Source organism: Anser anser, assembly GCF_964211835.1.
Source record: "Anser anser genome assembly, chromosome: 13".
NCBI classification, from domain to species: domain Eukaryota; kingdom Metazoa; phylum Chordata; class Aves; order Anseriformes; family Anatidae; genus Anser; species Anser anser.
In genome coordinates this window covers 17,928,225-17,942,149 of record NC_139734.1, presented here as the reverse complement: position 1 = coordinate 17,942,149, position 13,925 = coordinate 17,928,225, and the positions used below count along the sequence as shown (strand labels likewise).

The 13,925-nt window shown below is 34.8% G+C and overlaps 1 protein-coding gene across 1 annotated transcript in view; it reads right to left on the bottom strand.

Moving 5' to 3' along the window:
* LOC310881071 (uncharacterized protein) overlaps positions 1–13,925 on the bottom strand; it is an 88,687-nt gene that overhangs the window by 40,637 nt on the left and 34,125 nt on the right. The window contains exon 3 of the mRNA XM_083797804.1: positions 1,036–1,110. Within this exon, the coding sequence (XP_083653930.1) occupies positions 1,036–1,110 (75 nt within the window). The remainder of the gene's footprint in view (positions 1–1,035; positions 1,111–13,925) is intronic.

The window sequence follows — 13,925 nt, the reverse complement described above, 5'->3', positions numbered from 1 at the left end:
AGCAACAGAAGGACATTTAGTATTTTCTACCGTATGCTAAAAAGAATACAAACAGGAATATTCAAATACTGATAATTCTTAACTTGCCTGCCTGAAGAAAACAGGTATAGAAAAGGCTGATGGAGCAGTCATACAGTAGACTGATGCTGTATTGTTAAGAGAATATGGAATGACATCTTAACTCAGAGTTTGCAAAGCACATTTACATTGCATATTTACATAGTGTTTATTTCACTAATTGAATCATGTACATTGCCTGCTTCTGAATAGAGACAAAATTACTAGTACTTACTGGTGTCTTTGTACTTGCTAATGAGAAGAAAGAAATTGGCCATTGGGCCAATACATTGTTTTCTATAGTAATTATAGTATTTCTGGTTAAAAATTAAACCTAGCATAAGTAATTAAATTCGGTCTTAATCTTAAATCTAATCTGATATTAAACTGAAAGTAACACTGCTTATAAAATCAATTTTTTACATCCCTTTACACTGTTATCACCCTATTCCTTACACAAAGCAGTGCAGTTCTAGTGTTAAATTTATACACAAAAAAAGTATATGTTACTGCTACATCGTGCAGAATCTTCCATGATATTGTTTTATCATGCAATGTGATGTAATTTATCATGCAGATTTTCAGCTGCTCTACAAGCTTTTGACTTCTGTTGTACTGTTACGCAATTGTTGCATGCTTGTTCACTTATGCAGTTCTCCAGTTATTTTAACCCATATTTATTACTGTGTAACAGCATCATATCGTCTTCTTGCTGCTTGGAAAAAAAAAAGTTAGTTCTCTCTCATTGGTAATGCAGGATTATTCATGATTTTGACATCTGTGCGTGTCTGAGGAGCTTCAAATTAACTTTTCAGAGATTCATCATGAGGACTTCTATTATTTTTAGTTACTGAAATAGTTCAACTTCTAGCTCATGTTTGCTGTTAAAGTGCTGATATTTCAGTTTAACAAGTCCTTCAGTACTGAAGTTCAAAACATACCAAAACATAATTTTAGGATTCATATTTTTGTACTTACTGGCTTAGCGTGGATTTTTAAGTTTAAAAACAAGTGTAGCAGTTCAATTATGGATTGTGTATTCAGTGTGCACTTCTGAAAAGTGGAAAAAAATAATCAGGCTATAGCACTATTATTTTTTAGGAGGAATAGGATATCTCTCTTACCTTAACCTCACTAATTATCTTGGGTAATATTACTGCAATCATTAGCAAAAAGATAATTCAGCTGACTCTAGTTAATATATAACAATTTCACTATCCATTGTGGTGAAGATAGCTTTAGATAATAATTTCATCAGTTTTCTAGTTCTGGCACCAGAACTAAGTGGGAAAATAGACTATAACAGGGATTCTGAGTGCTATAAACTACAAACACAATTATCATTCTTTTTCATGTACAGCTCAAAACTCACATCCCCTTTTTCTTACTACGCACACCTAACAAATTGATTCCCTGCAGTTGGCTCTTGTCCTTGCTGGAAAGAAAATTGCAACATATTACTGTATTTGCAGGTTCAAAGATGAACAGAATTATCTCAGTAAGTTTGAAGTACTGTGCACATGATTATATATATAATTTTGTCTTTTATTTTATTATGACAGAAGTCATATGTATGGCATCCTCAGACCGTAGGTATCCAAACACCAATGCCCTCCTTTCCCAAACCTCACCAGACAACAACAAAAAAGCATATCCTACTTTAAGTATCTTTCACCCCATAGCTGTCACAGGTCTATCCTGCCTCGCTCCTTCAGTGCTGGAAGCACTGTTGCCACTGGGAGTGACATTCTTATGGTCCCTGAGAAAAGTTCTCTAGCAGTTTATGTCACTTAAATGGTAACTTTAAAGCACCATTATGTTAGAAGAAGTAAATACTCAAAAGTTTTAATTTATTCCATGTTCTTAGAAGAAAACTTCTATAGGGTATGAAAAAGAGACTTCTCAGAGCATGTATTAATAATCATTTGTGTGTAATTTTGATTTCTCTTGATTTCTCAGAAAATAATCACTGAAAAAAACAGCTAGAAATGAAAGAAGCTATCAGTTTCTATGAAGAGAGAAGTGGCAATATGTTAGCGGAACTAACAAGTTTTAGAACTCCCGACGGTAAAATTTCTGAGAAAAAATGGCTGTCTTCCAGTTGCAAGCATAATCTCTGCGGGCTGAAACAAATGCCTGCATATCTCAGCAGCTTTATTTCTTTTTTTTAAAAAAAGGTTTCCTCAAACATTGTGTTTAAACAAGCCATCCTCCTATAAAGTTAGCTATCTGATGATAATTAGTATTTTATTTTTTTAATGCCTAGCTTTACAACTCCACTGCTTAAGTCCAAATATAAGCTAATGTCTTCGGTTTTATGCAGTTTTTGAAAGCAATATCCTGTAAAAATTTCCTGTATTGTAGTTTGATTTCATCTTCCTCTATATGTGGCGTTGCTTAGCATTTTTCAAGGTTGCATAGTATCTGGCCTCTGCCTAGTTTACTTTGAGGCTTTGGAATAATTACAACAAAACAAAAAAAAAACAAGGAGGCTTTAGGAATGGTTTAAGCTTTGCCTTTCTGAATAGCTATCTTTTTGCACTCATCTTTTTTAAACAAACAAACAAAAAAAGAGATGAGGGAAATATTTCCATTAAAGCATGTTTTGTCTCTATGCTCCTTAATGCTTCCAAACTATTTTAAATACATAAATTCTTTCAACATACTTAATGGAGAGAAATCCTTTCCTTTATTTTTCTACTTTTCCCTCCATAAAATAAGTACTTCTATTAACATGCTGCAGATTCCCTCTACACATACATTAAACTCAATGAAGCCAATAATATTTAATAATTGCACATTATTTTCAAATTTTTAGCATCAGTTGTTTTGTAATGCATACTTGTCAAGTTTCTTCAGATATCAGACTGATTCCAAGCATGTTTTCTCTTACTCTACTTATGTACCCCTGTATACCCCCCAAAACACAGGGGAAAAAAATACAGAGACTACAGGACTTGGGAATTTAATTTCATGTATTTAATGCATATAACCACTATATAAACATACTCAAATATGTTGACTTCTTCCAGTTTTCCCCCTTAACATACTCAGCAGGTTCCCACCAATGTTGCTTTCTCTCCTTTTAACTCAATTACCCTTCAACTTCAAGGGGCTGTCCCCACATACTTAGCATCTTTTTTCCTAATCAACATTCAAAAAGAAGTCTTACACAAGTAACCACTGAAAAATCTCCTTACCCTAATTTCATAATCACATAAGAGGTACCTCAAGGAGGTTGTAATGACATGAAATGTATTTAGATTTTTAGTACACGATAGAACAAGTCTCAAGTATCCTAAAAAACACTGCAACCAGGTAAATATCACGACAACTGGATACAATGTGGAGGTGGACTGAACTACTTTGCAGTAATACTTCTCCAAACATTCTGAGAAGACAGACCTATGATCTTGCTGCCTGTCCACTCTCATTAGCCTAAGTGTAAAGGGTAGGCCAGTATCACAATTTTTACTGTCTCTTATCCATGAGTCAATGAATGGGAATTTCCCCTGATGATTTTCCACCAGCATTCATAATGCCTCACTGAAATAGTCCAGAACTTCTACGATTTCAGAGTCTGACATCTTGCTACTATGATATATACTGACATCATGTGATACGGCTCCAGATTTCTCCCACCACACCCACTTAAATAACTACACCCTCCTCCAAATAGAAATATCTTCTATGTGAGAGATTAGACAGCTGAGACCTACCAAGTCAATCAGCTATAACTTATTATATAATTTGCAATTATTATCCTTCTGATACTTTATTTAAAATATAGAATTGATGTATTTGATTATTTAGTGTTTCTCCATGCTTCTCAGTGCCCAGATTTTGTCTCCAGACTGAATAATCCACAACCTTCTTACCTGCTCTGAGGTCATATATTACATGTTAACATGTTATTTTTTGAATACCAGTACCTGTCCAGAAATACAAAGGACAGTCCAAATTTGCAACTTCTGCACTAGGGAACAATGTAAATTGGAGAGCAAAACTCCGCCTAAATAGAGATTTGTGTACTTGCAGGACTAAGGAGAAGACTCTCTATACCATTTGTGCATTTCGCTTTTGACATTAACGTAGTCATCATTTTATCCAACGTTAATTAAGAATTACCTAACAACCCTGTGTTGGCTAGGAGCTAACATCCATTTCCAAGATGTTGCATCAAATCCATCAAGTTTCCTCCTCTGACATCTTGAAAAGCTACTTGAGGAGACTTAAGTGAGACTTTTGACCTTGTTTCACAATTGCAAGCTAAGGAGATGCAGTTGAGATGAGAGTTGTGAAATACAATTGGCTAGATACATGTACCCAGACTACAGTTACTGGTAGTGACTATTGCTATCAAATGAGCAATAGGAATCTGTGAAAGCCTGTCCTGGGCCTGCATGATAAAACAAGGAACATGCCTATAAGATATGATGCAAATGTAGAGCTGCTCACAATTTAAAATTTTCTTCTCTAAAATACATCATTTTGTACAGATATAAGTAAACAACTGTACAAATAAGCAAAAGTCCTTAAGGAAAGTTAGTGCCACGCTTGCTAAAAAGTGATAATGGACAAGACATAGGAATATTGATGTAAGACAACAAATAATCCTTCCAGTTTACAAATAAAAAATAATAACAAATAATTCTTCCAATTAGCGATAAAACCTATGCTTTATGCATATGTATGCTTTCTTTGGGGCATATAGCTCCAACTTCTTGGAGAACAAATTTAACTGGGAAAAGGTGACATAGAGCAATAAAAACTATCAAAGATCTGAGGAGAGTAACCTAACAAAAAAGATTGAACTAATTTGGATTGTTTTGCAAGAAAGAGAAGTCAAGAGAAGCGTATGATAACTAACTAAATACATAACATGCTGCTGCTGCAAAAAAGGAAGTATATATTGCCTTTACTGATAGCAATGTATTACACTGAAGCAAGAGATTTTTCCAGGTCAGACATTGGTAAATACCTTCCAATGCCAAGGACTGGATCAGTTCCTACACAAGATGGAAGTGCTCTAATTTTTATTCAATATAAGTTACAGACCTCTAAGAGGAAAAGCAGTTACTCTGAGGGTTGTTCACTGAAATTCACTTTTGGCTGTATACTGCATGGTTCTAGAAATTATAACCTGAACCTCAGCCACAAATACATAATCAGAAGTTAAATTGTCTTTTAAGAAAAATAGCAAAATACAATATAAAATAAAACAAATGTATAAAAATCTGAATACATCATCTCAGTATGATAATGAAAACAACATCATTTAACTTTCAACAGAAGCACAAATGGCTGTCCAGTGATGGGGTCCTTCATCATTAGAAAAAGGAAAAGCACTGTGTCTTTAAGTAAACATCTTCCGCTATTTGTGAGGAATAGTTTAATTATGGTATCTTGCTTGTTGCGTATACTCTCAAATCACAGTAATTACAATAAGCATCACTTAGAGTAATTCTCTCTTTTCTAAATTTTCTTTCCAACTTTGATGCAATATTTCCACCTAAAATGCTAAGCACCATCCATCAGGACAAAAAAGACCAATGGAATTTACAGTAAGAACAACACAAGTATAAATACACATAAAACAGAGTGAAAGTGATTTACCAAGCTTACTGCAACAGTTGTTAAAAGCCATAGTAGCATGTACTAGAAATGACTTGAAAGGATTCTGTTTTGGTAAATCCATTTTTGAAAGATATCCCTTATTTCATTTGTTGAAAAACCTGGAAAGGAGAGTAAGATTATGTAGCTTGCTTTAGGGCTACGCTCAATGATTTTTATTTATTTATTTTCTTTGACTGTGTGAGTAATTCTTTGGCAATATGCCTTTAAAATTAAAAGGATAAACATTAAATTCTGTGCAGAACAATTTAGCAAAGATTGCTCAAGCAGGACTGTTGTGGTTTAACCCGTCTGGCAGCTAAGCACATAGGCAATCCACAATTTAGAATCTCAAGATTTTAAATTGCGTCAGATAATTTATTAGCTGCTGGATCTGTAGGTGCTCTGCTGCTAAGTGCTTTATATAATGCCCCTTCAACAGACACTCCCCATGTTCAGATTTCCATTTAACAGTTTAAAGAAAAGTAAGCTCTACAGGTTCTTGTATCTTTTTAAATTTCAGACAGAACCAGCTTCCATATCAAGAATACGGACATTTATTTTAAGTCCACTGAGAAAAAACAAGTCTGTGCCGTTTTCCACTGCCACCCTCGTTCTATCGCAAGCACAAAGCCACTTCAGGGATCCCACTAAACAGGAAAACTGATAATTAAATAGTAGGAAAATGAAGAACAAGATTACCCCACCTGAACAAAAAAAAGAAACAAAGACACAACTGTAAATGCTTCAGGGATACTAACACACAATCCTGAGTCTAAATGCACTGGGTGACAGTGCATGCTTTCCACGTGATATCATAAGGCTCCTCAAAAACATCAAGATACACCTGCACCTAAATTGCCTTGTGTGTGTTAGCAAAAATGTAAATCACCTTGCAACAGATGATAACAGGTTGGTCTTAAACAGGGTTTTGAGCAGCTGCTCACTCACAAAACACTGAAGTTTTGCTGCTTCTGCATCCCTACAGAAAAGCTGTGACAGTACCAGCATAATGTAATTTTTTAGAAAAGATTGAGTAAAAATATATATTTAAGTCTACAAATAATAAGTGGAAAATTAGAGATGTACATATTTAATAGTAATTCAATTAAAGTAAACACATTTTAAGTGAACGATCATTTCTGATCTTAACAGAGTAGAGCTCTTTTATTCATACTCTGTCAGGGGTCACTATAGTAATGTTATAATGAGCCACCTGCAAACTTTCTGAAACTTTTCAATTTCTGGACATACTTATCAGTCTATTAACTCCAAGGAACCTGAAAGCTGGAAATTTCATGAAGATTATAACAGAATCACAGAGCTTCTCACTTCTATAAAACTAGTTGTAAAGTCACACCACCACTAGAAGTGACAGGAGGTCATTATGAAGTCAGGATATTTCATTGATTTACATGGAACATGTAACACTTTGGTGGTCTCAGTCTAGCTGCTTGTATCATCTGTAACACTAATTGGCTCCAGTCTTGGCAGATTCAAATGAATAAAAGAAATGAATATGGAGACTGAATTGAATTTCACTCATTTTGTAGGTAGAGCATTTAAGTCTTCATAACTAGCCCTGAAAATTCCTTTACAGTCTCCATTTTAAGAAATAAATCTCAAAAACTTAACATTGACGAATCATACAAGTTCATGTTATTACCTTTTGCCTAAACTAATATTCACCTCCTCCTTTAATATTCACAAAGGACTAATATTACTTCTTCTCGCCCTCCCACCCCCCTTTATTAAAGAATTTATTTCAAAGATTAATTGGATAAGACCAAACTATCCTTATGTCTTCAGAACACAAAGATGGAGGATACTATGGAGGACCGCAAGAGGGATATACTTACATGTGGAGAAAAGATGTTGCAGGAACTTTTTATGCTTTGAGAGAAAACAGGAGGAAGTTCACATTAGTACCAAAATGCTAGCTACTTCAGTGCCTTGAAAATAGGGGAGAAAAAAGCTCCATCAGAGTAGGCATTCAAGTCAGTTTGGAATGAGACAGAAAGATTTGGCACACTGTTCACAAGCTAAAGAACAAACAACAAACTCCTACAATGTAAGGTCATGTCTTTTTACTTCATTTCCTCGTGTGTCATGATTATGCCATTCTATAATCAACAGCATAAGTTACAGCATCTTTACCTGAAGCTGAGGATCAAACCAGTGCAAAAGCTTTGTTGGTGCTGTAATAAACAATTTGAGTAATATGTTAGTTTTCATTTCATCAGCTTTAGGAGGAGGATTGTGGCAGTGAGAACATGTACTGATACAAAACCATTAGATTAAGAAAAGAAAAAAAAGCTTGCTTTTAATTTAGTTGTTGCAAAACTTTCAGGTTAAGAGAACAGCACTTCTTCCATAAATAACAGCACTAAATCAATCAATATGTTACAACAGTCTGACTTCAAAATTAAATTTAATGAAAAATGAAAAGAAATAACACTATTACTGTGTGGTCATTTCAGGAAAACACACAGAAAATACATTTGGATCATTGCAATGCACATGTAGATGGCACTGTAGGAAGATTTACAGTATTCCCAAGCTGACAAATTTAAGGTGTCACATTCTAACAACTGATGCAAAGAGCAAAGACGTTCCCTGCTTTTCTCTTTTGCCATATAGGGACGTTGGAAATTGTTCTTGTGATAAAATTTTAGTTATCAAAGAATAAAAACTAAATCAAATCAAAGAAAAACTACGTATTTAGCCAAATTTGTTCCTCAGGTAAGAGGCAGAAAAGAAATCGAGACTCTCTATTACAATGCATCTAGCATACACTCAAACCACTTTACAAAATTTCACACAAATAAAAGAAAAATTATACCATTAGAATTTGCTTAATTTTTTATAGTATGCCACTTAGATCAATAAATTTTATGAAAATCAAACATGTTTTGAAAGTCAAAGTACCAGTATAGGTGATCTTTAACCACACTTCTCACTAAGCATAATTTTGAAGTTTCACTTCCAAGTATTGAAAGAATTTATCATGTTCTACGTCTTTCCACAAATCATTCGCCTCATTTCTCTGCACACTTATTCTGACTTTTGTGACTGTTCTCAAAGTGACCAACTTCTCACTGATTACACACCTGTACTTTTGGCAGAATGAATACCTTTCTACCTTAATTTAAAATTACTTTTTTTTCTGCTGACTATCTTGCCATTAAACTACTGAACATCATCTGTGCCAGCATTACAGAGTACTTTCATTTAACAGAAATCACATTCAGAGATCAACCCCAAAAAAACAATGCGGCCCTCCATTAAGGTCAACTGTGAGGTGATATCTATTTCACCTTAGCTGGTATATTAGGATGGGCTCTTCTGGAACTTCCACTTCAAGAAAAGCTGCATTGGATACAGAGGATGGGTGGGGGTGGGGTGTGGGGAAACGTAACGAAAAGAAACGAAAAGAAAAGAAAAAAATCAGCAGGAGGTACAATAAGCAAGACTCCATTACCACCTACATAGGGGTATGCAGCTAACCCAACCAGCTCTAAATTGTTGCACTTTGCATTTTCAAGAGGTTCACACTGTGCAGAATAACAGCTCCCACCTTCTTTAACACCCACTAAAGTTTGAAAATGAAAGAGAAGGAATTTTTAAGAACTTGCAATTTTGATGAATCATGCTGTGAATCTACCTACTGTAAAGAAGCAAGTTAGTTTGTGATCTATACTACATGAGTAACTGACAAGGCCAAGAAGAATTCTGTATCTTATCCTTCTCAGTCATCCTGAACTTCTTCCTTGTTCTAAATACTTTTTGAAATTGAAAGAATTCAAGACAGCACTGAATACAATGGATTTTACAGTAATATTGCAAATGTTTGCTTATTTATTTTATTCATAGAATCATTAAGGTTGGAAAAGGCCTATAAAATCATCTAATCCAACCTTAAATATTTTTTTTCAACAGTGTACATAAAAATTCCATCAATAGCCAAGCAGTTAAAATGTTGCTATGCTTACTTCTTAGTAACTGGTATTTTCTGCTCCATTCAGTAATTCCCTCCTTCCATACTGAAACTTTCCCTAAATGACCATCAGCCAGATAGCTATGAAATTCCTTTAAATTGCTTGTAGTTCTTTAGAAGTTGGAATTACAGTATCGTTTTAAAAAATGACAACTTAGAAGAAGGTATCCTACATAACTAGACTGAAATACAAAAGGGCTCTTTACATACATATTTAAACAGTGGGATTTCTAGTTTGTTTCTGAATAATCTGGTAATAGCTTAATTTTCATCACCATCTTCATAATATTCTAAAACTCTTTGCAGTAACCCCAACGCTGCTATTTTGGTTATTATCTGAACTACTGAAAATGGTACTAAAGCTTTCAATTTTACTACATAAAAAAGTACTAGCAATAGGTACAACAGTACTGGTATTGTATATTCATATGTTCATATTGTATATTCATATGGTCTTGTTGTATATTCATATGGTCATATTGTATATGAAAGTACAAACTTTCAAAGTTCAGTCCCAAATTTTGAAAGAAAAATTGTATTCCATTCTGAATCAATGCCCTACTTGCTCCCCAACAGGATCCTGAGAAAAAGAATTAAAATATTTTATCAAGTTCAGACTCAAACATTTATAAGACATACGTACCAAGGACCAATGTTGCAATCTGTTTAAAGTACTAGATAATCTCATTTTGTTTGATCCTCAAGCTAGCATGACAGTTTTTACTCCATATACTCTGCATCTGAAACAGGTTGCCCAGAGAGCTTGTGCAGTCGTCTTCTCTGGAGATATTCATAACCCACCAGGATGCCAACACGTGCAATGTGCTCTAGGCAATCCTGCTTGGCCGGGGTTTGTACCAGATGATCTTCAGAAGTCCCTTCCAACCTTGGCCATTCTGTGACTCTGATCTTTTTTGCAAAATTTCACTCCCCTCCCTTTAGTCTTCTGAAGAGCGACTAGAGATTGTTATTCACCAGGATGTCGACTACAAAGAAATTTGTAAAAATAATAATAATAATCACTCCAAATTGCTTGCAAGCATGCACTTAGTTGCACTAGAAGAAAAACTTTCTCAATAAAAAAACAACATCATAAAATTGCCTCAGCATTTTCTTTTAAATTCCTGCTTCAAATACTTCCTGCAGAATATCTGCAGAACTAGAAAGTCATTATAGATGGTATGCTAGCTTTATCAGATGTCCAGAGTTTCAACGTCCAGATGAATCACTTGATTTACACACACTTAGTAACTTGACATTCTAGCCCAGTAGTTTCACTATCCTAGTGACCCCCTTTTCAGAATTTCTCTTGTGCAGTTGTCTTCAAGACCGATATGTCTAAGGTAAGTATTAAATAGTAAATTTCTAATACCATATGTGAATCAGTTACAGATATGACCACACAAAGGCAATGCTTCTTCCACTTTCAAAGGTATTTCATAAGGAAAAGAAACAAATCCTTCATTTAAATATATATTTGAGTAAAGAATGAACATGAAAGAAAATCAGAATTGTGGTGAAGTCCACCATTAAATATGAATCAAAGCTGCTTAAGAGATGAAAGAAACTTCATCTTTTATCACATCTAATTCAAATAGAGAGTTTAACAGATCCCTTTTTATAAAAATAGCTTCCAACTACATAGAGTAGTAACTATCTTTGAAAGCTGTGTTAGCCTTTTAAGGTGTTGAGGATCTAAGTTGACTTATGTCTCTAACACAGAAAAAGCAGGAGCTTGAAAAAAGGCAATCCAAATAACAATAAAGCTTTTTTTTTTTTAAAAATTGTTTTGTTTGGAAAGATGACTGTCCTGGTTTCAGTTAGGACAGAGTTAATTTTCCTCCTAGTAGCTGGTAGGGTGCTATGTTTTGGATTAGGATGAGAAGAGTGCTGATAACGTGCTGATATTTTAATTGTTGCAGAGCAGTGTTTACACCAGGCCAAGGACTTTTCAGCTTCTCCCTCTGTCCTGCCAGCGAGCAGGCTGGGGGTGCAGCAAGAGCTGGGAGGGGACAGACCCAGGACAGCTGACCCAAACTGGCCAAAGGGGTATTCCATACCATCTGATGTCATGCTAAACAATATATAGGGGTGGCCGGCCGGGGTGGGGGGCCGGCTGCTTGGGGATAGGCTGGGCATCAGTCAGCAGGTGGTGAGCAATTGCATTGTGCATCACTTGTTTTGTGCACATTAGTAGTAGTAGTACTATTATCATTATCATCATTATTATTTTCCTGTCTTAATAAACTGTCCTTATATCAACCCACAGGCTGCACTTTCCCATTTCTCTCCCCCATCCCAGAGAGGGAGGGGGGAGGGTGAGAGAACAGCTGTGTGGTGTTTAGCTGCCAGCCGTGTTAAACCACAACAATGACTTAAATGTGAAATTTCTTTTCCTAACATCCTACTGGAATTTTTATTGATGGATGCAACTTGTGTCCATTGCCCCTCATACTTCTCTATCAACTTAAATAATGGTAATTGAACAGATTTTTTTTTATTATTTTTTCTGGTTAGCATAATCTAGAGACTTTCTAACTGAAGGCTTAAAAAAAAAAAGTAGTTTTGTTATTTACCCAGGCAGATTTCTGTGTCTTACAAACAAATCCCAAATAATCCTGACTATTCATGCATGTTAGATGCAGAAAAAAATATTCATATTGTGTTAAAACAGTCAAGTTTTGTATTAATGGCATTCATTGTAGCCAGAATTTCATTCTCTTCTTCATATGATCTCAATCCTTTACTTCCACACCACAAATTATATAGCTGAATTCAACTTCTAATCCTCAATAGGATACGTATTTCATTTTGGTGACATAATACTTTCCTAATTTTGACTTCTTTCCTGTGGTAAAGTCATGTTCAAGTCTCAAGGCTTTCACTGATCAATGGGACATACATTGTTTAAGAAACTAATTCCAATAGATTTTGTCACAGAGTAAGCAATTAACAAAACTGAAAGATTATCACATAGTTTTGGGACTTTTAACATAAGCTATCTAAATTCAGATAAGTGTTACTGATAACTTGGATTTAGAAACCGCAAATGTTTTCTACATCACATACGTCATTAACAGCAGCTAGGGAAAAGAAGGATTAAAAACATCAAAATCCCTCTACTTCACATTATATCTATTCTCATCAGGGCAGAACTTTCACCATTAAAAAGAAAATCCATGATGTTCTTGCTTGCCACTGCTTAGAAGCTCCATAGTAGAACTCCTTGTTGTGGTATTAGCTTTAATAGCAATTACTGTATGCTAGCTTTAAAAAAAAAAAGTAAATTTGGAGCATAAAGATCCTAAATTAATTTTATATCTGGAAACGTTTTGTTCATTATATAGAATTTCTTTGTCCATTTTATCTGCAGTCTTTAGCTGATCATTTTGGCTGCATCCCTAGAGAGAACATTAATTGTTCCAGGACAGTATTATTTTTCATTTCACTGAGTGACTGGCATTTGTGTCTTCATTTGCTTCCCTCTTTGCTTTGGATAAAGATCGTGTATCCAGAAACACAGCTAACCCCAGGGTTGAAGTATTTAGTTCAAAAAAACCTTTGATTCAATTAATCATGTTTTGAACACAACGAAGCAGGCCAAAAGGAGAGTTTTAATTAACATTAGTTAGAAAAATATTCCTGATGTACAATTTGATTACCTTTTGCATAACATTGCCTTGATATTTCAAGTTCATTACAGTAACAGTAACTTGTATTGAAGTTGTTCTGTGCATGATTATAAACCCTGTTAGCTTTTTCAAAATGCCACTACACTACAGTCCTTTAAAGCTACTTTGCTGTTTTCTTTTTACCTCATAAGAATGACAGGCAGAAAGGCAGACAGACAGGCATATATTCTGTAACCATTAGATGTAAGAAAAGGTCATTTCCATTAAAAAAAAAGATAAAGATAAGAACCCTGTATTTCATAAACCAGTCTGGTTACAGCTGCTAGGAAAACTATAATCCTGAAACAAAAGAGATTTCAGCTAGTTCTATTCTATACTGAACAAAACAAAGAAAACACTTGCTGTTCAGCAGTATTTTAAAAACATACAAAAAAAAAACCCTACATATAAACAGAACCCAATAGGAATCTTAGAACTCCTGAAGTGCAAACCATCTAAGAAAGTCCAATGGCTAAAGCATTCAGGTTAATTAAAATTGAGTTTGTTACAGGCCAAAACCTGTCCTCAGCACTGAGTTATTCTCAGACTCACAAGCCACCTTTCTGATTGAAAAGAAATTCCATCCC